Consider the following 22,688-nt stretch of genomic DNA (forward strand, 5'->3'; position numbering starts at 1 on the left):
ACTGGGAATTTTGCATGAGTCTAAATGGATGTTATGTATTTTCAAGGAGTCTTTAAGCACGTCCTTGAACCATTTTGTTTTGGACCCCCTAGATGCCCTTTGCTGTAATGGAGCTTGAAATCACTCTTTAGGGGTCTGAAATCAGCTGTATGGTGGCCTAGAGCAGGTTCAGAGAACAGAACTCCAATTACAACATAGTTTATTATTAACATCTTCAATTGAAAATTTACTACTTAAAAACAAAAGTCAATTTTATATACATGGTGACAAATCCGGTAAATTATTGGCCAACCAATTGAAAGCTACTTTAAACGTCAGATTAATAAAATTCATAAACCAGATGGTACCTACACGATAGATCATGTTCAAATCAACAAACCCTTGCAAGAATTTTATTCTTCTTTATACCAATCAGAATCCCCTGAGGATCCTACATTAATGTTTGAATTTTTAAGAGATCTGAAGATTCCCCAACTACCTTTAAATGAATGTTCTACATTAGATGCTCCCATTTCGGAGGAAGAAATAAAGAAAGTAATATTTTCAATGAACTCGGGTAAAGCACCCGGCCCTGACGGATATACAGCTGAATTTTTTAAAATCCTTTTCTGATATTCTTGTTCCCTGGTTAGCCAAAATTTTTAAAGATGCCCTATCAGTGGGTAAACTACCACAATCTTTCTATGAAGCAACTATTTCTTTAATTCTTAAAAAGGATAAAGATCCCACTGTGCATCTTATAGTCCTGTTTCTTTATTAAATGTAGATTCAAAAATATTTTCCAAAATATTGGCCTTTAGACTGGAAAAGGTTCTCCCACAAATTATCTCTGAAGACCAGACAGGATTTATTCAGAATCGTTATTTACATTTTAATATTAGGAGATTAATGAATATTATATATACCCCTTCATCCCAAATTCCAGAATGTGTTGTTTCACTAGATGCTGAAAAGGCATTTGACAGAGTCGAATGGGAATATCTATTCACTACACTTCAAAAATTTAATTTTAGCCCTAAATTTATATGTGATTAAAATGATTTATTATACATCTATGGCTTCAATACTTACTAATATTTCAAAGATCTCCTTTGTTTAGGCTTTTTCGAGGTACTAGACAAGGTTGCCCGTTAAGCCCTTTATTATTTGATGTTGCTTTAGAACCCTTGGCTGTTGCACTCTGGGACTCTTCAAATGTATGTGGCATTACTCCATTATTTTACTAGTATTTATTTCTCAACCCAGCAGCAGAAAAATTATCTGATCATTTATTTCATTGCTGTTTTTGAAGTTTGCTGTAAGAAAATTTGGCTACTACATTTCCAGTACATAACAATGATTACAATTCACAAATATCTCCCCAACCACATCAGCGGTCCTAGTTTTCTTGCTCTAGTTCAGTTTTTCCCCCGCCTTCTATTCTCTCCTATAATGCAGGCTGTTTTATTTCATGTTTTAAAATGGAGGTATTAATTTAACCCAACTTTGAATTTACAAACTTTGATTGTGGCAAAATCCCAGTGGATTTTAAATTGACTGAACAAAACGATATGTTTTTCGGAGATGCAAGAAATTCTGCAGATGCTGGAATCTGGAGCAATACACAAAAAGTGCTGGAGGAGCTCAGCAGGGTCAGGCAATATCTATAGAGGGAAATAAACAGTCGACATTTCGGGCTGAGACCCTTCATCATGAAGGACTGAAATGTCGACTGTTTATTTCCCTCCATAGATGCTGTCTGACCTGAGTTCCTCCAGCACTTTTTGGATAATGTTTTTACCATAATGCTGATGATAAAAACAGGCCTAGAAAAATAGAAGAGAAACACTAATTCCTGACGTGAAGTCAAAGGAATGATTCCTAGTTTGTCAAATCCACAGTCAACCCGCAAGAGCAGTTGATTATCTATTATAGTTTGTCAGACAGTGATCGAGAAAGATTTATGAATGAATGAAATGAGTCTCATGGTTTAAAAAAAACAATAGATCACCCCAGTAAAATTAAAGGAGTGATTCGCAGGGGCAGTCTTTAATGATCATTGCTTATTGTACTTTATCTAGGCAAAAACAGCAATGTTTGCTGGATTTTGATGAATTAAGTTATACTTGGATTTATGGAATGGCTGACTATTGTTTAAAAATTTAATTTGAATGTCATAGAAATATGCAACATTAGGTGTAAAGTGCAATTGAAGTTCCAGCAGACTGGATGTTTTGCACTTACCAGCATTCAATGAAAAAGAAAAATACTTACATCGTTTAGGTTCATTCCCAACAGTGGGATATACCAGTATGCTTCATATCCGATAGTGTTTCTGAAGTGTTACCACTGTTGTGGTGTTGGGAATACAGTTTCTCTAAAAGAATTGCATTGCTTTTGGTTTGATGAAATTTGTACTTCCCACATTAAGTTCCTGTGACTGACCTGTTTCTGACCCATTACTTTTTCTTGGCCAGTACCAAGAGTATATAAATATCTGCCTCTTCAGAGACTGGGCTGAGGAATATAACAGATGAGGGTACACATCTGCACCCAGCATTATTGCCTTCCAAAAGTGCACTGTGACTGGAAATTCTAATTGCTTAGAGTTAGAAATCATGGTTCATTGCAACTTAATAACACCAAAGTTGTAAAATTTGAAATACTTGCTTAGTGAGGGTAACAATTTATGCTGCAGAACTGACAGGAATCAACTGAACAGAACTGCATATTTGAGCTTCTCCACAATCTGAAAACAGTGGTGATGTGAAAAATGTCAAAGCTATACATAGGTAGTTATTTGGCATATTTATGTAGCCTGCTGGAGATGTCTGGTATAGTAAATTTCTATAATCTTAAACTTGGAATTTACTTTTGGCCCTAACAATATTTACGAATTGTAATTATCTTTGCTACAGTTCTGTAGCAGCTGTCTTTTGGATTTGAAGTTGTACTGTAAAAATAAACTTAATGGTGTTTTGGGTTTTTAAACTAACTGGAATCAAATGCATAATCATGCAAGCAAAGACTGGTAAGTCATTGTTCACAACTCTTGGAGGCTGCTTTTTGACAATTGGCTTTAAATGTCTGTTGTGGCCTATTGGCACTACAGTATAAAGTTCATAATAACATGCTTTGCAAGCACTTTCTCTGTAGAAGATAAAAGTTACAACTGCTTGAGTTTTGGCCAATACAGTCTGCTGCTGGTGTTTGTAATATTTTTGAATTAAATTAATTACCTAGCAACTTTTTTTAATTGGGACAAGTGTACTGTACTTATAAACATCTCCGAACCACTGCACTTTTGAATTTGTTTTTCAAAGCCTTGATCCAAAAGCACTTTCCCTAAAGTTTGTGTTGCTTGAATAACTGGAAATTTTATGTGCTTGTGTGCTTATGAAAGTAACTTTGGCAACTGCAGCTCTAACCCACTAACTGCTGCAGTAATGTTTATGCTGTCATCTCTTTGCAATATTGCATTAATATAAAATGTCACTGTTTATTGAAGAAAGTCTTGATTTTCTGGAATAAATTTGTACCTTTTTTTGTACTTTCACCTCTTGCCCTTCAGCATGATGTTTCAGTCAACTTGCATGAGTGGAACTAACATCCTTTTTTCCTCTTCCTTTTTCACTCCAAGGCTGCCAAGCAGATCAAAGATAGGTAAAAAAAAAATTATTTATCTTCTACAGCAATTGTTCATTAATGTACATGTGTGTAATATCTATTATAACTTTAATGCTGTCAGGCTTGAGAAAATGTAAAGGAATGAGAATAGAATTTCCATGTTTTTTTTTATTGTAAAAAGAAGGAATATCTTTACATGCGAGGATAAGAAAAATACCTGAAGTAATTTCCCAACCTAATCCACTTAAACATGCAGGCTCTCAATTTAGGGAGTTTGCCATTGGTGGCAAGTTATTGAGCTGGGAACTGCTACCTGATGCATGGAACAACAATGCTCCAACATCGGGGTACGCAATGCAGAACTTAGCATGGCAATTGCGGAAGATCTAGTTTATTAGTAATCACTGTGTAGATTGCTATTTTGCAGATCTCTTCCACTTGCCTGCTCGCTTTCATTGGCTTTGGTTTGGCATCAGGGAGATAGTTATTGTTTTTTTTCAGCCACCCTTTACAGAATTCAAGTTCAAAAGCTTCCATACAGGTCTAGCTTCAATTAGATACCCTTTTAATGATTGATCTGGCTAATAGCACTCATCAATGCTCTGATAATTCTAAATTGAGAGCATTAGAACATAGGAACAGCAGTGGGAGATTTTCACTTCTTTATACTCCCTTATGCAGTAAGGTTATGACTGATCTTTTACTTTAGTGTGCTTTTCTGCACTAACCCATATCTCTCAATTCCCTTAATCTGAAAAATCTTCTCACCTGCCTTGAATATACTTGGTTAATGAGCTTCCATAGACTTCTAGGAAAATATTTACAAAGATTCACTACACGATGGATGGAGAAATGTTTTTCCCATTTCTTGTTCTGAATTGCCAAGCCATTCTTTTGAGATAGTGAGCCCTTGCCTGGGGAACATCATCCTTGCATCTACCCTAGCTAGCCTCAAGAATTTTGAATGTTTCTTTGCGATCTCATCTCATTCTTGTAAATACTAGAAACCGTGGGCCCAGTCTTGCACAACAAACCTGCCATACCAGTAATCTGGACTTTTGCTGCACTCCACCTTTAACAGTGATATCCTTCTTTAAGTAGGGAAACCAGATCTATGCACTTTTCCAGAGGGGGTCACAAAAGGGCCTATATACTGTAATTGAAGCAAAATGTTACTACCTTTGTACTCTTACAATAAAAGCTAATGTGTCATTTAACTTCCTAATTGCTTGCTACATCACATATTTCCAGTTCATATTCAGTCTGCCATGTCCTTTATCACCTTTCAGTCCCTAACTTCAATACTTTTGTTACTAATGCTAATTTCTTTTAAATTCATGTACTCCAGACTTCTGATTTGCCACTATTTCTTGGTTTTCTGACAAACGTGTAATATTTGTTTAATTTCTCTGCCATTTCTTTATTCTCAAATATAACTCCTCCTGTCTTTAAGTAAAGAGACTCTCATATCTTCACTAATCATGTACTCTTTTCATACCTATAGAAGCTTTTATATTCCTTTGCATATTTCTGTATAGACTACTCTTGCATCCTATTTCCCTTTGCTTTATCAATACCTTGGTTGTCTTTTGCTGAATTCTTAAAATTTCCCATCTTAAGGCTTTTTGGCTACATTATAAGCCTTTTCTTTGATCAAACATTTAATTTCTTGATAGCTGCTTTATTGTTTTAAAGGTCATTGAATGATACTTCTAAAGTATTTATTAATTACACCGTTAGCCATTGCTTACTATCAAACCTTTTTAATGTAGTTTTTCACAACTACTATTACCACATTGTACTTTACACCTTCATTGTTTATTCAGTTTTTAGACCCTGGTTTCCGATGGAACTAAATCACTTTCAACTTTTATATAAAATTCTATCCTTTTGGGCTCATTATGTTGTATTCCCAAAGTTGAGAATGGTATTGCATTAATAACAAAGAGTAATATCCCTGCAAAGTCACACAGAAAAAAGAATAAAATGAATATGGGGACTGGCAGACTGGAGATTACTAGACACTATTATATTCAGATCTATGATAGCATTTCCAAACTGGCATTGTTCCGTTCTACCAAACACTATTCCCAGCTCATTGACTTGTGTATCTCTTAAAACTCTGTCTTCAGCTAGTGATCTTGCCTTCAGATGTTAGTGTTAATGTGAATAAGTTATTTTTAGCATCTGTCCAGCTCACCCAGTATTACAGTAAAAGCTGTATCATTGTACTGTAATTTTGGGCCAGCTCTAGCTATTTCACTGCATCTTGGATGGGCTATTGAAATAGCACTGCCTTCCAATTATAAAATGGACAAGATTTCTGCAACCTGTAGAAATACACAGAAGTACTGCTTAATCAGTTGTGTAGCAAGGTTGCTGGTAGCTGTGTGGATCATTAACTTCATAGAATTTAGTTGTTGTGGGGGTGGGGAGAAGAATATATGGGGGAGCATAGTGGAAATAGTTAAATGGATGTAAATTTGTTTTCATCCATTCAACTAACTGGAGAAGAATACCTTGTGCTTGTAATAACTTATAGAATTCACATCAATTTCATAGGGTAACAATGGCTCCTGCATTTCGACTATCTTTGAAACCAAAGATTAGTGACAACATGACTCATTTGATGGTTGATTTCTCCCAGGAAAAGCAAATGCTGAAATCACTAAAATTTTTACCAGGTAAGATTTGTTTGCCTACCTAAGTTGATAATGATACTGCTTGTATGGTGTTGTTTCCGTTAATGTAAAGATGTGGACCAGTGCAGTCGTTGGTATTAAAATAATGCGGTTTATCCTATCATAGCTTTCTTGCTCTTCCAATAATAGAAATCAGGCCACTAGTGCAAATAATTGAGCTGGTTAGACCTCTGTCTATTGATTCCAGCTGCTTCATTCTACATCTAGCCAATGTAGTACTATGTAGCTCTGGTTTTTGCTCCCCTCCCCTTGAGGGTGGGGGGTGGAGAACTCAAAACTTCTATCTCATCCTCAAATGATTTCTCAACCACTGCTACAGAAAATAGAATTTTATTCCTAGCTCTGTTGCCAATGTGAATATTACAATTTTGTGCAGCCTCCATTCTCCTTTAGAGCTATTCCTGCAGAAACAATTGTATCCTCACAGATGAAGCTGTCTTGCAGGAGTTTTTAAAGATGTGGCAAATATTCTCAAACCTATAATATAGTATTTCCACAAACACTTCATCCAATTATCCAACTACAAATGTTTGTCTACTGGTTTGCTCATTTTGTGCATTGAAATCTCTGGAGAAGAAATATTAATATTGTATTAAGTGGACATTTTTCAAATCTCTGTTCTATCCTGAGAAAATAATATAAATGTGAATCATGATTGATTGAAATGAACTGTCGAGACCAAGCTAGCATGCATTATCGTGATCTGTGAAATCCATAATGTAAGACAGAATTGTTCCTAATCTGCCAATTTTTTATAACTGTAATTAAAAGATGCATTAAAAGCATCTATAGATTATGTATTTTGAACTTTTCTAATTGCCCTGATATGATTTGACTGATGAACATGTATCTGACTGTGGTCTAATCTGCAGTGGCTGAATTGGCAAAAGTACAAGATAACAAAAACTGTTGAAGTTGAGGTAATGTTGCAATAAATCTTAAGACGGAGGTGAGGAATTTCTTCTGAGGGTTATGAATCTTTGGAATTCTCTATCCATAGAGATGTGACAGCTGAGTCATTGAATATATCCAAAGTTGAGAGACAGAATATTGCTCTTACAGGGAAGATGAGGGTTAAGGGGAACAGACAGGATGCAGAGCGGACACTGATTTGATCAGTTGTTATTGAATCCCGGAGTAGACTTGGGGTCATATGGCTTACTTTCCAATTTACAATGTCATTTTTTTCCTTGTAACTTTTTTCCTACATTTTTTTAAAATATCATTTCCTCTTTCCATATGGATTTTGAGAAATTAATTTAAAATGTCTACTTGTCCACAGTGGAAATGTCCGCAAATTTTTTAAGCACAGCTCTGTCTTCAAGCATAGGAGAGTTTGTAAGGGACTTAGTCACAGCAGGCTTGATTATGCCACCTGTCTGTCTAGACTATACAGAGTCATATTAACCAGACATCTGTCGCCTTTTCAGTAAGCTTTTGTAATTTATAACAATGCAGATTATTGGGTTTCCTAGGTGGTTATTTTCACTCCCTAAGCTGAACTTTTAAAAAAAAGTAATTATTTAGAATATATAAACACTATTCTAGCTTTATCCCACTTACTTAGGCCATTCTGCACAATTTTAATGTTCCTTTGCGCTAATGTGCAGCGTAAATTCAAACTAATTCAAATTATTTTTTTATTTACTGCAATCATCCTAAGTAGGTTCATATCAGAAAGTTTCTTGTATACCTTTCATGAGTGGTACAGAAATCATGATTATTAGGCCTGACCTCTATTCTGCAGCTTGCAAAAAAAATCTCTCTGCTCTGTCTTTGCAGCTAACCATAATGTTGTTTGGTTTAAAGATCTGTTTGGAAATTTATAACCTAGAACAGGAAAGGTTCTAAGTGCTTTTGAAGTTTGTCCTTGATCAGTCCACTAGTGTTTAATTCCAGGTTGGGGCAGTACCTGAATCTGTCTCCTCTAATTGTCCCTTCATTTGGCTCTCAACAGAATGTGTTAGAGTGAGTGACCAAAAGCAGTAATTGGTAGTTTTATCAAGTAGGTAATATTATTGGTTCCACTGAGCCTTGGGTAAACCATGTCTCTAATATGTATCATCAGCTTACTGATGGTGATGATCCTTTGAGCTTTTTTTTAATATTCAGTTTTGAGATTTGCATGTTGCTGGCACATTGCTAATTGGAAGGTGATGTTGAGTCTCCATATTAAACCATTCTACAGTGCTGTTGGGCTGGGAGTTCCAGGTTTTAACCCGTTAATGTTGAAAGACTGGCAATATATTTCCGATGGTGTACGACTTGGAGGGATCCCACAGGTGTGGCATTCCCAATTGGCTGCTGCCGTTATTCTTGGTGGTAGAAATTGTGGGCTAGGAAGATGCTCTTGGAGTAGCCTGGGTGAGTAACTCCGATAAAGTTTGTAGATGGTATACTGTAGCCACTGTGCATGTTTAGGATGGTTGATAGGGTGTCAGTTAGCTACTGTTTCTGGATGGTGCTAAGCTTCTTGAGAGTTGTTGGCATTGCACGCACCTGTGCAAGTAATGAGTATGCCATCATATTGTGCCTGGAAGATGGAGGGGAAAGGCCTTGAGTTTCAGGAGCCAAGTCACTTGGCACAAGATAGCTAACCTCTCACCTGGTTAAGTCACCATACCAGATTGAAATACTAAACAGATTTTCTTATGTTTAGCTTTGTGCAACTCTGAAACTGCAACCATGCCTTTAAACCAAGAAATCTGAAATTAGACGCTACTCTAGAAGCGGCCTTACCAAAGCTAGCAATAATGTCAGAATGGCTTTTTTAGACTTGCAAGCTAAAATCAAAATTTTTAATGCCGCCTTCAAAATGCAGATCAAATTCATGTAACGATTGATCCCCACCCACCCCTCAGGCCTTGTCCAGCTCTGAAATAGATCAGCGCTAAAGGTCTACTCAGATATAAAATTAACCTGACCTCGGCCAATCAAAAATGGCTAAACTGTTGATATGCAGAAATACCAGTACTGCAAATAGCTAGCAGTGGGCGATACTGCTTATCCATTGCACATTTGATACGGAGATAGACAAGTTCTGTAAGATGTTACTTATCTATCACATAAACAAGTTTAGTTTAGTAATTATATTTAAATAAAGAATTACTTTATCATCCTCTATCCAAAAATACTTTTATCTTTTTTCCCAGCTATTGGTATAATGACTTTTTTGCATTTATACCCCTCTCTGAAATTTGTTTTGAAGGTATGTAACGGGGTAGCTTTTTTTCTCTCCAGAGTTTGCTCTCTGATGGCTAGGACTTTGTGATGGTCAACATCATGGACAGTCTTGAGTTCAGCATCTCAGCACTTCTGTGCAGGGCTCCACAGATGCCTCAAACATCAGTGTTCCCAAAGTGCCTCAAAGCTAAAACCTCCTCCCAAATAATGTCATAAAGCTACAACTTGGTGGCTTAACTTGTGGAATGTGGGAGGAATTGGGCTTGTTGGTCCACTTTTTTGATGTTGCTGGGTGGATGGAATGGGATGGAAGTTAAGACTTCTCTGCTGTACATAGCTTCCAAATCCTACAACGACTCTGCTGTGGATGTGTGCAGGATCTCTCAGTCATGCTGATAAATGCATCAGCCAGGTTACCAATGACTTGCTTGCCTGTGCCCGTACTTGTATAGATTTCATTTGTGATAGTGCCAGGCACATTGAGCAGTTTCTCATGTTTACAATTGCTGATTTTTCAGAAGTGCCCATTTTTGGTCTATAAGCAAACTTAAAAGATGTCAGAGATGGGAGGTGCCCACCAAATTTGGAGAATGCAACATGATGCATTAAATGCTGCATGACCACTAAATGTAGGGTCAGGCAAGCCACAGAATGCCGATACATATTCTGTAGGTGCCTAATCTGATCTGGAGGCATTTTAATATACTTCAGTCATCCAGAGGCTGTCTGGCCATTAACATATCAAATGCATTGATGAATGTGTGCTGTTTCTCAGATTTGGCCACTCCATCTATGGAAGAAGACATCACAGTGACCCATGACATCATGCTTGCCCAGACTTTTCCATTCATTCTGCATTTAAGGTCATAGAGTTATACAGCATAGAAATGAGACCTTAGAGTCCACCATGTCCATGCCAACCTTTGTACCCATTTATTCTAGTCCCATTTGCCTGCATTTAGGTCCTTATCCTTCTATGCCTTTTTCAAGTGCCTATCTAAGTGTCTGTTAAACATAGTGTTTGTATCTGATTCCACCACCACTTCCGGCAGCAAGTTCCAGGTATGTACTGCTCTCTGAAACAAAAACAACTTTCACTCAAATCCCCTTTAAAACTCGGTCCTCTCACCTTAAATCTATGCCTTTGTTTTTTTTGATACCCCTACCATGGGGGAAAAAAAAGATTCTGACTATCTACCCTATCTATTCCCTTTTATTATTTTGTTATACTACTATCAAGTTACCCCTCAGCTACCTTTGTTCCATGGAAAACAAGTCCAGCCTATCCAATCTCTCTCCATAACTAAAGTCCTCTGACTGGGCAACATTCAGGTGAATCTCCCCTACACTCTCTCTAGCATAATCACATCCTATCTCTAGTTTAGTAACTAGAACTGTACACAATATTCCAAGTGAGGTCTTACCAGTGTTTTTTAAAGTTAATAATACATCCCAGCTTTTATATTCTATACCTGACCTAGCATGTCATATCCCTTCTTCACCACCCTATCTACCTGTGTTGCCACTTTCAGGGAACTATTGACTTGAACCCCAAAAGTCCCTCTGTTCATCAGCATTCTTTAGTGCCCTACCATTTATTGTATTTTTCCTATCCCTATTGACTTTCCTAAATGCATTACCCTGCACTTGGCAGATGGAATTTAATCCTGACAACATTCTGCCCAACTTTCCATCTGATCTATGTCCTGTTGTAGCCTTAGACAACCTTTTTTACTGTCCACAACACCAATTTTTGTGTTGTCATGCCATTCTGATGATCATTCCTCCTACATTCACATAAGGTCATTAAATATATATCACAAACAGAAAGGGTCCCAGCTCCAACAAGGGTCCTAAATATATGCTTTGAAATTCTGTCTAATCAGTATTCATTTAATGGGTTTTGGCAATTCATTTTTATGTCTGCCTATGATTTTAGATCTGAGTCCACTTGAGCACAGCTTGGAAGGAGCTTTGCCCTCAGATTCAGACTCTTGTCAAGTAACTACTGTACCACCACCATGTACTCTTAATTGTGAGGTACTGACATACTGGGTAAAACTACTAAATAGTCACATCAAAATATTATAGGTCCTGCTGAAGTATACCCACAGCTGGGATCATTGTCCATGACCTCTGCTGCACATGCAACCAATGATAAAAGATAGCAATTTGTATTTGAGGAAAGAATCTCACTGCAGAAATTCAGTCAATACAAACTGTGATGTGTGAATCTCTGGTATTTAAATTGGGATAAGAGAAAAATGATATAATAGAATTTTGTATGCTGTTTAAGAAACAGTTCAGTCATAAATTAACCAAATTATCCTTTGTACATAATTGACTAAGGTAAATTGGTAAATTTAAAAATTTCCACTAGATGAAGGCAGTCACTTCAGAAATATTTCATAATTCTGCAATGTACATTCAACTGAGAAATCAAAACAAGGCACAGTAGCGTAGCGGTTAGCACGACGCTATTACAGCGCCAGCGATCGGGGTTTGATTCCCGTCACTGTCTGTAAGGAGTTTGTACGTTCTCCCGTGTCTGCGTGGGTTTCCTCCCACATTCTAAAAGACATATGGGTAGGTCAATTTGGGCTTTTAAAAAAAAATGGGCGGCGCGGACTCGTTGGGCCGGAAGCACCTGTTACCACGCTGTAAATAAAATTTTAAAAATTTAATTTAGTCCATCTGTAATGAGTTAAGGAGGTTAAGGATTGTAATATGTTAAGAGGCTTATAATATTGCCAAGGAAAGCATTAGAATTCTGAGGATTAGGTAAGTTTTGGGAAGCAACAATAAATAACCAAAAAATAGATGGCAGTGAGAGGAAATCAATAAGAAATATGAAAAAGACTGGAGCTTGTATGATCACTTAAGAATAAAGTATCAAAAGTAAATCTGAGTTCAGTGGACAGAATGGCAGAAATTATCGTGTGAAATAAGAAATGGCCGAGGCATTAAACATTTTGAACCCATCTCCACTGTGGTAGCCCCAATAAATATAGCAGGGGGAATGTGAGTAATATGTAAGGAATTTAAAACAATTCATGTCATTATGGAGAAAATGAGAGAAATTAAAGGGATTAAAACTGAACAAGTTCTCTCGACTAATCTACATTCTGAGTTACAAAAAGAAATCGCCGCAGGGATGATGTATCTGTGAGCGATGATCTTCCAAGATTCCTTAGGTTTTGGAATAGTTCCAGCAGATTGGAAAATAGTAAATCCATCCTCCTTACTGAAGAAAGGAGGGAGCAAAAATGCGAAGAACCATGGTATACTGTAACCAGTCTGATACGTTGCTGACAAACTGCTGTAATCAATTATTAAGGACAATTTTTTAATTAAAAAAATAATAAAATTAGGTAACATTAGCCTGCTATATGAAGGGAAAATCTTTTAGGGGGGAAGCCAATGAATAATCTTCCTAGATTTTCAAAAGGCACTTGAGTTTGCATATTTTCCCTGAAATTACATGGACTTCTTCTGGAAGCTCTTAAGGAAGGCGAGGGAGATTGATGGACATCTGAGAATGAATAGATTACAGAGAAATGAATTGAAAGATAGGATGGATGGGAATGCTCTGAGAGCTAGCAGAGACCTGATGAGCTGAATGTTTTCCTGTATTGTGTGAAAACATGGGAAATTTTAGATGGCCAAGTTTAAAAGTTGCCATCAGTTCTCTCTAGTTTGCCCATACAGTGCTGGACTCCATTCACTCCACTTCCCAACATATAAATAATGTAGATCAAAAAAAAAAGCCTAAGGATGCTGGAAATCTGAAACAAAAACAAAAGAATTCCTGGAGGAAAAACTCAACTGGTCAGGCAGCAACTCTGGAAAGAGAAATGGTCAATGTTTCAGGCCTGCAATTATCACAGTTTTGGGAGTATTATCTCTGATTATTTCAGTCAAACGTGCAGTGATTCAGCTGATAAAATGCATTGGTGATGGAGACAGATATCAATACTGCAAAAGCCTGGCACTAAGAGATGCTGTTTATCCATCGCACATCTGACACTGAGATGCACAAGTTCTATAACATGTATCTGTCACATAAATGGATTTGGTTCAGTAACTATTTAAATAAGGAAATATCTTTAGCAATCTCTATCCAAAAATACTTGTATCTATACATTTTTTTTTTACTGGTTATTGGCATGTTTACAAGTGTCTTTTTAACCCTTGCATGGTGAATCCATACCTGCAGTTGAAATTCATTTTGAAGGTATATAATGGGGTGATCTCTTCCAGAGTTTGCTCTCCAGTGGCTAACCATCATGGGCAATCTTGAGTTCGGCAGATAAGACAAACACATAAGGGGCACTTAGACAGATATATGAACAGGCAGGGAATGGAGAGATATAGACCCTGTGCAGGCAGATGTGTGGTTTAAGCTGGCATCATGGTTGGCACATCATGAGCTGAAGGGCCTGTTCCTGTGCAGTACTGTTCAATGTCTGGTGTCTCAGCACCTCCAAGGCAAGCTGTGGGGAGCTGCACAATCATCAGTATTCCCTCAGTGCCTCAAAGCTGAAACCAACTCCCAAATAATATCATAAGACCACATCTCAGTGACTCAACACAGAATGCCAGAGGAATTGGCCTTGTTGGTCCACTTTTTTGATGTTACTGATTGGATGTAAGACGATGGAAGTTGAAACTTCCATGCTGTGCATATCTCTCATGTATGCAGAATTTATCTACAGGAGCTAGAACTCCTCTGTCCAATTGAAGCATCCAAACTTTGGAGATAAGAGCTTTGGGAGAAGAACAGATTCTTAATGAGAGAGATCATGGTAACATTTCCAAGAAACACCGGCTAACTTTATTGGTAAGTCTGTATTTTTGTTCTTAATTTGTCTTTTTTAAATGGATATAAGGTTGAAATGTGTGAACAGTAAAAAGTCAGAATCAAAAAAACTTGCACTTTTGAATTGTGACCCCTTTGTATAATTTCCCCATAAGTTTTAAAATCGTGGATCTCGAGTGATAAGATCATTCAGTCTTAATTGAATAATAAACTGACATTCTTGCACTAAATTAATTAAATATTCTTCTCTCTAGATAATTCAACCACAACCACTTTCTGTACATTGCTTGTGGTGGAGGACAGGAAGGACTGCAATAGAAAGTAAACCAAGAGCCATAGGGTTTGTGTTGTAAACCTTGGCAACCTCAAAATGACTGGAGTATTCAATCATATTCAATATTTTTTTAATGCTGTAGAAAGAGGCTGTTTGACTCATCGAGTCCATGCTGGTTCTTGGAGCACACCAATCAGTCCCATTTCCCCTACATCTCCCTGCAAACTTCCCTCTCACATTCTGCGAATTCAACTGCCACCACCTATCGGCACTTCTTTGGGAAGTGGGAGGAAATCAGAATACCCAGGGGAAACCTTTCAGTCAGTGGGAGAACGTGCAAACTTCACACAGTCATCAACTGAGTTTAGGATCAAACATGGATCCCTGGAGCAGTGAAGAGTTTCTACATGAATGTTGTAGAGGCAGAAGAATTTCAAAACAATTTGGGAAATGTCAGCTACACTGGTCAATGCTGGCTCTGCATATGAAGAACATGCTGGAGGAGGAAGTCATTAAGAAGTTGCAGATAATCATCTATTTTCCTTTCGCATACATAACTTGTATATGACTATGCATCTTTTTGGTAGGCTGTGATTGACACTGGTTTATTATTGTAGTTTATCTCTCTTCACTGGCTATAAACCAGAAACTGCAGTCCTTGTTCTTGTTACTGCTGCTCATACCTTGAATTATTAATTTACTGGGGCTTTAAGGTTGTTTGACTATATCTAGTGTCTGAGTTTGAGGCTAATGATTCAGTCCCCAGAATATGGATAATTCTTCACATAACTTCCCAAACCTTTTACTTGTAAATCATCTTGTTGCGATTTCTTTTTCCTTTTGGAAACAAAGGGAAAAGAAGTTGTTAAATGGATGACTAAAGTTTCAATCAAAGAGAGAGGCTTGGGGAGGAATATGTAGAGGAAAAACTCAGGAAGGTAATTTGGAGTCTATGCTCTTGAGTTTGGTGTGATCCACTGAGCCCTGTGATGGATGGGCAAGTTCATCAAATCCCTTGCATACCAAGGGACCAGTTAGATGACTAATATCAGTGGGAATTATGGGATGGGAGAAGGTGAAAATAAAGCTGAGGTTGATCAATTTTCGTGTTTTCCCAGATTTGGGCATTGATGGTATGGGCAGCATTTTATTGTCAATCTCTAAATACTCTTGAACTGACTTGCTAGTAAATTTCAGAGGCAATCATATTGCTGGATCTGGAATGGTGGATTTTCTGTCCTGAAGGACATTAGTGAACCAGATGTATTTTTATGACTATTCCAGACTATTAACCAAAAGACTCTGATCCCATTGGAAATTTGTTGAAGAGCCAGGCTCTACTCCTTGTATGTAACACCAAGACATTGATTCATTACTGCTGCCTTATTTTGGGGGCAATTAGGGATGGAAAATGGGGAATTGTCAGCGAAGCCCATGTACTTTGCATAAATAAAACTTGCACTGCTGCTCAGAAAGACTTTTTGCCCCCTTTTTCTCTATTTTTTTGGGGTTATGGACACAGTTACCATTATTAGCCATGTGGTATTTTACTAAATATCTTTATGATTAGCTTTTTATTCAAATTGTATTTGATTAACTGCACATGTTTCTTGGTTCCCTTGGTAGGATTTGATCTCCTTTCTGCAGATCATTAACCAGGACTCTACATTTGTAGTTCAGTATGTCTTAACGGGGTGCACTTCTTGTGACTATTAAACTGTGGAAGGTTGTTGAAAATAACCTGCTTCATATCTGAAACTGGCACACTGTACAATAGGGCTCTGATTTGAAGCAGGAACCTTAATTTTCCCATTTTTCCACTTCCTTAAAAAATACTAATGCTCTGCCCCATCACTTGCTGAAATTCACTCTTCCTGTCCTAGCTGAGGTTAGTCAGGCCTTGTAGGCCAGAAGTCAAACCTAGGGTACCTTTTTGTGGCTCAGCTGTCCATTTTCTCCATTAAGGAGCCAATTACCCAAAAACAGAAGCAAAGTATGTCATATACCCCTTTGGGTATATCATTCAATAACACTTGTCCGGTCCCTACATCCTCCAATTTTTATTGTGTCCAAAAAAACTATTGATTTCTACCTTGGATATATTCAATGACCAAATACCCACAGCTCTGCATTGAAAAGTTTCTCTTCATCTCTTATCCTAAATGGCCAACCCTTTATCCTAAGATTATGTATTTTAGATCCAGATTGCCTAGCCAGGGAAGTAAGGCCTCTGATCTTGTCAGTCCCTGACTATCTCAATGCAATCTAATTCCAATCACAACTAAGTATAGGTCAAACTTACTTGATCCCTCTGCATATGACAACAGTTTCATCCTAGGAATCAAGCTAATAAATCCATACTGCACTGACTCCAAGGCTTTCCTTTAGATATCTGGACAAAAATGCAAACAATACTCCAAATGTAGTCCTTCAAATCCAGGATAACTTCTAAACTTCCTTTTGTACCCTAACCCTTTACAGTAAAGGTCACCATAACATTTGGTTCCATGTTTACTTGCCGTAATTGCATGTGTATTTTCTCCACATTATGACTTGCACACTAAGATAAGATTTCTTCATTAGTCACATCTACATCGAAACACAGTGAAATGCATCTTTTGTGTAGAATGTTCTGGGGGCAACCCGCAAGTGTCACCACGCTTCTGGTGCCAACATAGCATGCCCACAACTTCCTAATCTGTATATCTTTGGAATGTGGGAGGAAACTAGAGCACCCGGAGGAAACCCATGCAGACATGGGGAGAACGTACAAACTCCCTTCAGACAATGACTGGAATTGAACCCGGGTTGCTGGCGCTGTAATAGTGTTACGCTAACCACTACACTACCGTGCCTGTCTTGCACTACCATGCCTGCCCTAATTTATTCATTTTTCACTTTTGCATTTTTACTGCTGAAATGAATAACCTCCTTTCTCATTGTATTCCATCTGCCATTTTTTGCCCACTAGCTTAATCTATCCATAACCCTTTATAGAATCTATCCTGCTCATAGGTCATTTAGCTTTGAATCATCAATAAATGTTACATTATAGTCATTTCATTTATTAATGTAAATTGTGAGTAGCTGAGTGCCCAGGACTGATCACTATCACGTCCCACTACAACCAACCTGAAAGTTATGCTTCTATTCCTAATCCTTGCTGCATGTCCCTTAATCAGTTCTCTATCCATATTCATTTTTTTAGTCCAACCCTATGAGCCTTTGTTTTTTGGGAGCTTTTCTGCAATACTTTTGTCTTTTGAAAATTCAGATTCAGACTGGTTTCTTCCTTATCTACTATGGTAAACAGATTCTTAAACATTTGGATTTGTTAAATATGGTGATCACTTCAAAAAAAACCTATTATGATTTTCCAAGTGGTCTGTCACTGCATCCCTAATGATAGATTCCAGCATCTTGCTGACAAATTATTAGGTCAACTGTTTTGCAGTTTCCAATTTTTTTCTTCTTTCTTTCTGAAATGTTGTTAAAATTTGCTGCCTTCCAATCTGCTGGGACTGTTCCAGAATCTTGGGAATTCTTGAAGATTCCTACTATGCTCACAGCCACCTCTTTTCGCACCCTGGGTTATGGACTCTGTTGCCCAAGCAATTTTTCTGGTTTTAATTCATTAATTTCTCTATTACATTCTTAGTGAACTCAGCCAATTAAATCATCCGTGTTATTGGCTTTATGGGGTCCACTTTTTTATTGCTGCTCTTTTACACAGTTGTAGAAATTTTTACACATTTCTCTTGCTAATTTACTCTCATCTTCTCCCTGAGCATTTTTTTGTTCAGTTGTTCCTTGAATTGCTCCCAGTCCCTCAGTTTGCTGCTCTAGAATGCTTCCCTTAACCTAATACCATCCCCATCCTCGATTAGCTGCTAATGCATCACCTTGCATTTTTATTTGTCAATGGAATGTATAATTTAGAATTTTATCTTTCTTTGAATGCCTGCCATTATCTGCTGAAAAATCTGTTAATCTCTCAGTCTCCAGCAACAGTCTCCACCCTTAATTTCCTCTCCTTCCACCTGGCTCCATCTGCCCATCGTCCTTCACCCTCTGAAGTCCACCTACTGGCCCCTCTCACCCCTCACCCTCTCTTTATACCGGCGATCTTCCCTCTCTGCGCTCACTCCTGATGCAGAGTCTCAGCCCGAAATATCAACAGTTCCTTTCCCCTCACAGATGCTGCTCGACCTGCTGATTTCCTTCAGATTCCAGCATCTGCAGTCTCTTGTGTCTCCAATCTCTAATTTAAATGTTATAATACTGTGATCACTTTCTCTCTAAGGATCCCCTTCTGTGAGATTCCTAATTAACCCTGTCTCATTGCACAAATTCTGTGGCCTGCTCCCTACTTGGTTCCAGGACACACTGTTCCAGAACACTGCTCTTAATAAGTTCTATGAACACTAACTAAACATTAAATTGCTTTTGCCAATTTTATTTGTCCTCCCTCTATGGATTCTAAATTCCTTAATAATTATTGATTTACATTGGAGAGTATGGATTATGAGGAGAGACTAAAGGAGCTAGGGCTGTACTCATTGGAGAGAAGGAGAATGAGAGGAGACATGATAGAGGTGTACAAAATAGTAAGAGGAATAGACAGAGTAGACAGCCAGTGCCTCTTTCCCAGAGCACCAATGCTCAATACAAGAGGGCCTAGCTTTGAGGTAATGGGTGGGAAGTTCAGGGGAGATGTCAGAGGGAAGTTTTTCACCCAAGGAGTGGTTGGTGCATGGAATGCGCTGCCTGAGGTGGTGTTGGAGGCTGATACGTTGGTCAAGTTCAAGAGATTGTTAGATAAGCATATGGAGGAATTTAAAATAGAGGGATATGTGGGAGGAAGGGGTTTAGATAGTCTTAGGCGTGGTTTGAAGGTCAGCACAACATGGTGGGCCGAAGGGCCTATATTGTGCTGTATTGTTCTATGGTTACATTTGCTACAAGCTTCCTTTACTGATTAAATCTCTCTCCAATTTGTTGCTCCTCTGAAGGGGCTTATTAACCTCTCCTACCTATGTGTTTTGTCTCTATTGCCAGTTTTTCTGGGCCAAGATAATTCCTCGCTACTGACCTTGTCATCCTGTATTATGATCAGGTCTGCTGGCCCTCTATTTCCAGTCTTAAATTGAGAAATTATTACCTTGAATTTATTCCACCCAAAAATTACTATCATTTATATATTTATAAGTTCTTGATTATTTACTAATGTGTTCCTGAGTTATCGACCAAGAAAGCTGAAATACTGATGTAAATGATGAAATGTGTAACTTTTCCCACAGTCCCACGAGCTCCTGAGATAGACCTGGCTGACTGTTTGGTTGCTGATAATTGTGTGACTGTAGCATGGAGCATGCCAGAAGATGATAAAAAGATTGATCACTACATATTAGAATATAGAAAAACCAACTATGAAGGACCTCCTAGAGTTAAAGAAGAAAGGAGCTGGGACATCATTGATAACATCAAGACTGCTGAATACACACTCTCAGGTCATATCTGTGTTTTAAACCTTGAATGTAATGTATGTGCAAAACATGCTGGAGTCAATTTTGTTATTGGTCCACAGATACTCTGCCTACTAGACTGGCCATTCTGTAATGGTTCTTCTATCTGTCCATGGCTGTGTTGTCATCTGATCATATAGCTTCATTCAAGAAATTCAGTAGATATGGATATTTTTTTATTTGCTGAAAGTACTGTGGATTTATGATCTTGTCATCCTCTTGGAAAAAAAATACTTCCCTTTACCCCGATTTCCCATTTTTTAAAAAAAAACTTTCATGCTTGAAAGAATTTCTTATGATTGGAAAAGCCATAGCAGCATTCCAAGATTGGATTGTGTGATTCCACTGCCTAACCTTGGAACCAGTGACAGTGCTAATATTTGTTACTTTCAGTAGGGTGGAGGAAAAGTGATAGTGGAAGATTTTTAAATTTGGTGCAAAATTCTGATCTTATCACGAGAGGAACATCCATAAATAATTTTGTTTTTAATCAAGTGCCTTCTCTGTCCTCAAGATTTTACTAAGAATAATGTCCTTATGAACTGTAGTCATTGTTGCAATATAGAAAATGTAGCAACAAATTTATGAATGAATTCCATGAACAAAAATGTAGTGATTTGTTTTAGTAGTGTTAGTTGTAAAGTAATTTGAACAATATTTTGAATGAAACTCCAACTAACATGGATTATTTTTATATATACCTCAGGAAATAGATGGGGCCATGGTATAAAATTTAATCAAAAAGGCACCACTATGTTACATAGTCAATGTAGCATTGACATGTCAGCTTAAATTTTGTGTCTGCATTGCTGAAGTTAAACTTGAACCCACAACCCAGAGTGTTACTGCTGAGCAAAGGCTTTTACACCCATTAGTTCTGATGCTTGTTGTAGATGACCCCTGTATTACAGCCGTTTGGGTAATGGAAATGACAAATCACTATCCAAAAATTTGAGATATGGAATAAAATTTGCTCTTACAGAATTTATGTGACAAAAAGTAAATAGATGAACATAATTTATTTTCAACTTTAAGTTCTTGACACGAGCAGATGATGCAACTTTGCATTATGGACAATCGCAATACAGAACATTTTCTAGGAGTATAACTATCTCCTTCCCGCCAATAATGCGGCTGTTGCCTGTATTCCACAAAAGAATTCCACCATAAATAGTTGTCGGATATGGGGTCCAAACAAGGTTCTTCGTAAATTCCATATAAACACCCAAGAAATATTTGATAAGTGAATAAGTGGTTATGTTAACTTACCAATTCTTGCAGTTGGAAGCGGGGTGAAGGCAGTAGGACTCTAATCAAGGCAGCTAAGGATTTGGGCATTTCCCACTTCACCCAATTATCAATGGTAAATAGCTGGGTGCAGAGGTCTGGCTGCAGATTTAAAGATTGTGTTCGGACAAAATAAAGCTTTTCATATAAGCCTAGTGTAACCATTCACTCTATTGGGATGGATTTTAAACTTCCCATACAATGTTTGTGCAGTAAGATTGATAATTAAGAACAATTCATTCAAAAAATATTTGCAACAAATTTCCAGCTTGTTTACGTAATTGAAAGTTGACATGTTTTCCCTTTCCATTGTTGTCCAAATCTGTTAGTTTTAGGAATATGGAATCCTTGAATGAAGGTTGATCAGGATGGGTTTAAACCTATTTTTGCAACATAGCACTGCCAGCACTATTAATTAAATTCAAAATTTCAATAGATTGATATATTGATTCTCTGCAAAAAAAATTAGTCTGCTCCCTAGCATTCAACCCAAGAGGTACTTGTGTAACAGTTTTCTATGTAATAAAAGCAGGTCAATTGCTCTTAGTTTTGGTATTTTCTAAATTGTCAAAAAGAATCAAAACCAAGTAACAAAGCAGGTTGTAAGTAGGCTTGGTATCCCAACCAAGAACAAATCAAAAGGAGGAATACTTATTCCAGTGTGCTGTTGAATAGGAAGGCTTGTATGGCAGGTAATGAGCCAGAAAGGAGAGAAGCTGTAATGCTGGAGGAGAATGTTCATATTTGTATGTTTTGTTAATGGGTGTGGAACATTGACTCACAGTTGGGTTTTGTTCTTCAGGATTAAAGTTTGAATCCAAATACATGAATTTTCGAGTAAGGGCATGCAATAAGGCTGTGGCAGGAGACTATTCTGAACCAATAACCTTGGAAACAAAAGGTGATCTGCTTGCATTTATTCCCAATTAGTAAATTATAGGACTGTTATTTCAAAGACTGCAGTTCTAATGACTTTCCCAAATAAACGTTTATAACATTGGTAAAAGTCTTCACAAAAACTATTTTAGAGTAATTCCCAAATGAATTATTGTGCAGAGTGAAATGTGAATCTTGCTGCTTGAATTCCTCAGAATTGACCTTCTCCCAATCAGTTGATACTGTTGGGCATGAGTTTAGATGGTATCCCCCAAAATGCCTTGCAGCCTCAGGCTTGCAGTTTAAGTGTCAAACTGCCCATTGTTGATTTACGGAGGAAAGGTTCCTACTGTACTTCAACTTGCTAAAATGGCATCATGCACTACATACAGGCTAAATCAAGGTTGCATCTTACA

At 37.6% G+C, this 22,688-nt stretch overlaps 1 protein-coding gene across 2 annotated transcripts in view; it reads left to right on the forward strand.

The window, feature by feature from the left end:
• Positions 1-22,688, forward strand: part of fsd1l (fibronectin type III and SPRY domain containing 1-like) — a 68,554-nt gene that overhangs the window by 30,291 nt on the left and 15,575 nt on the right. For both annotated transcript variants that reach the window (XM_052019554.1, XM_052019555.1), the window contains exons 5-8: positions 3,620-3,642; positions 6,169-6,290; positions 19,885-20,094; positions 22,199-22,297. In XM_052019554.1, the coding sequence (XP_051875514.1) occupies positions 3,620-3,642; positions 6,169-6,290; positions 19,885-20,094; positions 22,199-22,297 (454 nt within the window). The remainder of the gene's footprint in view (positions 1-3,619; positions 3,643-6,168; positions 6,291-19,884; positions 20,095-22,198; positions 22,298-22,688) is intronic.

This window comes from Pristis pectinata, chromosome 7 (assembly GCF_009764475.1).
Source record: "Pristis pectinata isolate sPriPec2 chromosome 7, sPriPec2.1.pri, whole genome shotgun sequence".
NCBI classification, from domain to species: domain Eukaryota; kingdom Metazoa; phylum Chordata; class Chondrichthyes; order Rhinopristiformes; family Pristidae; genus Pristis; species Pristis pectinata.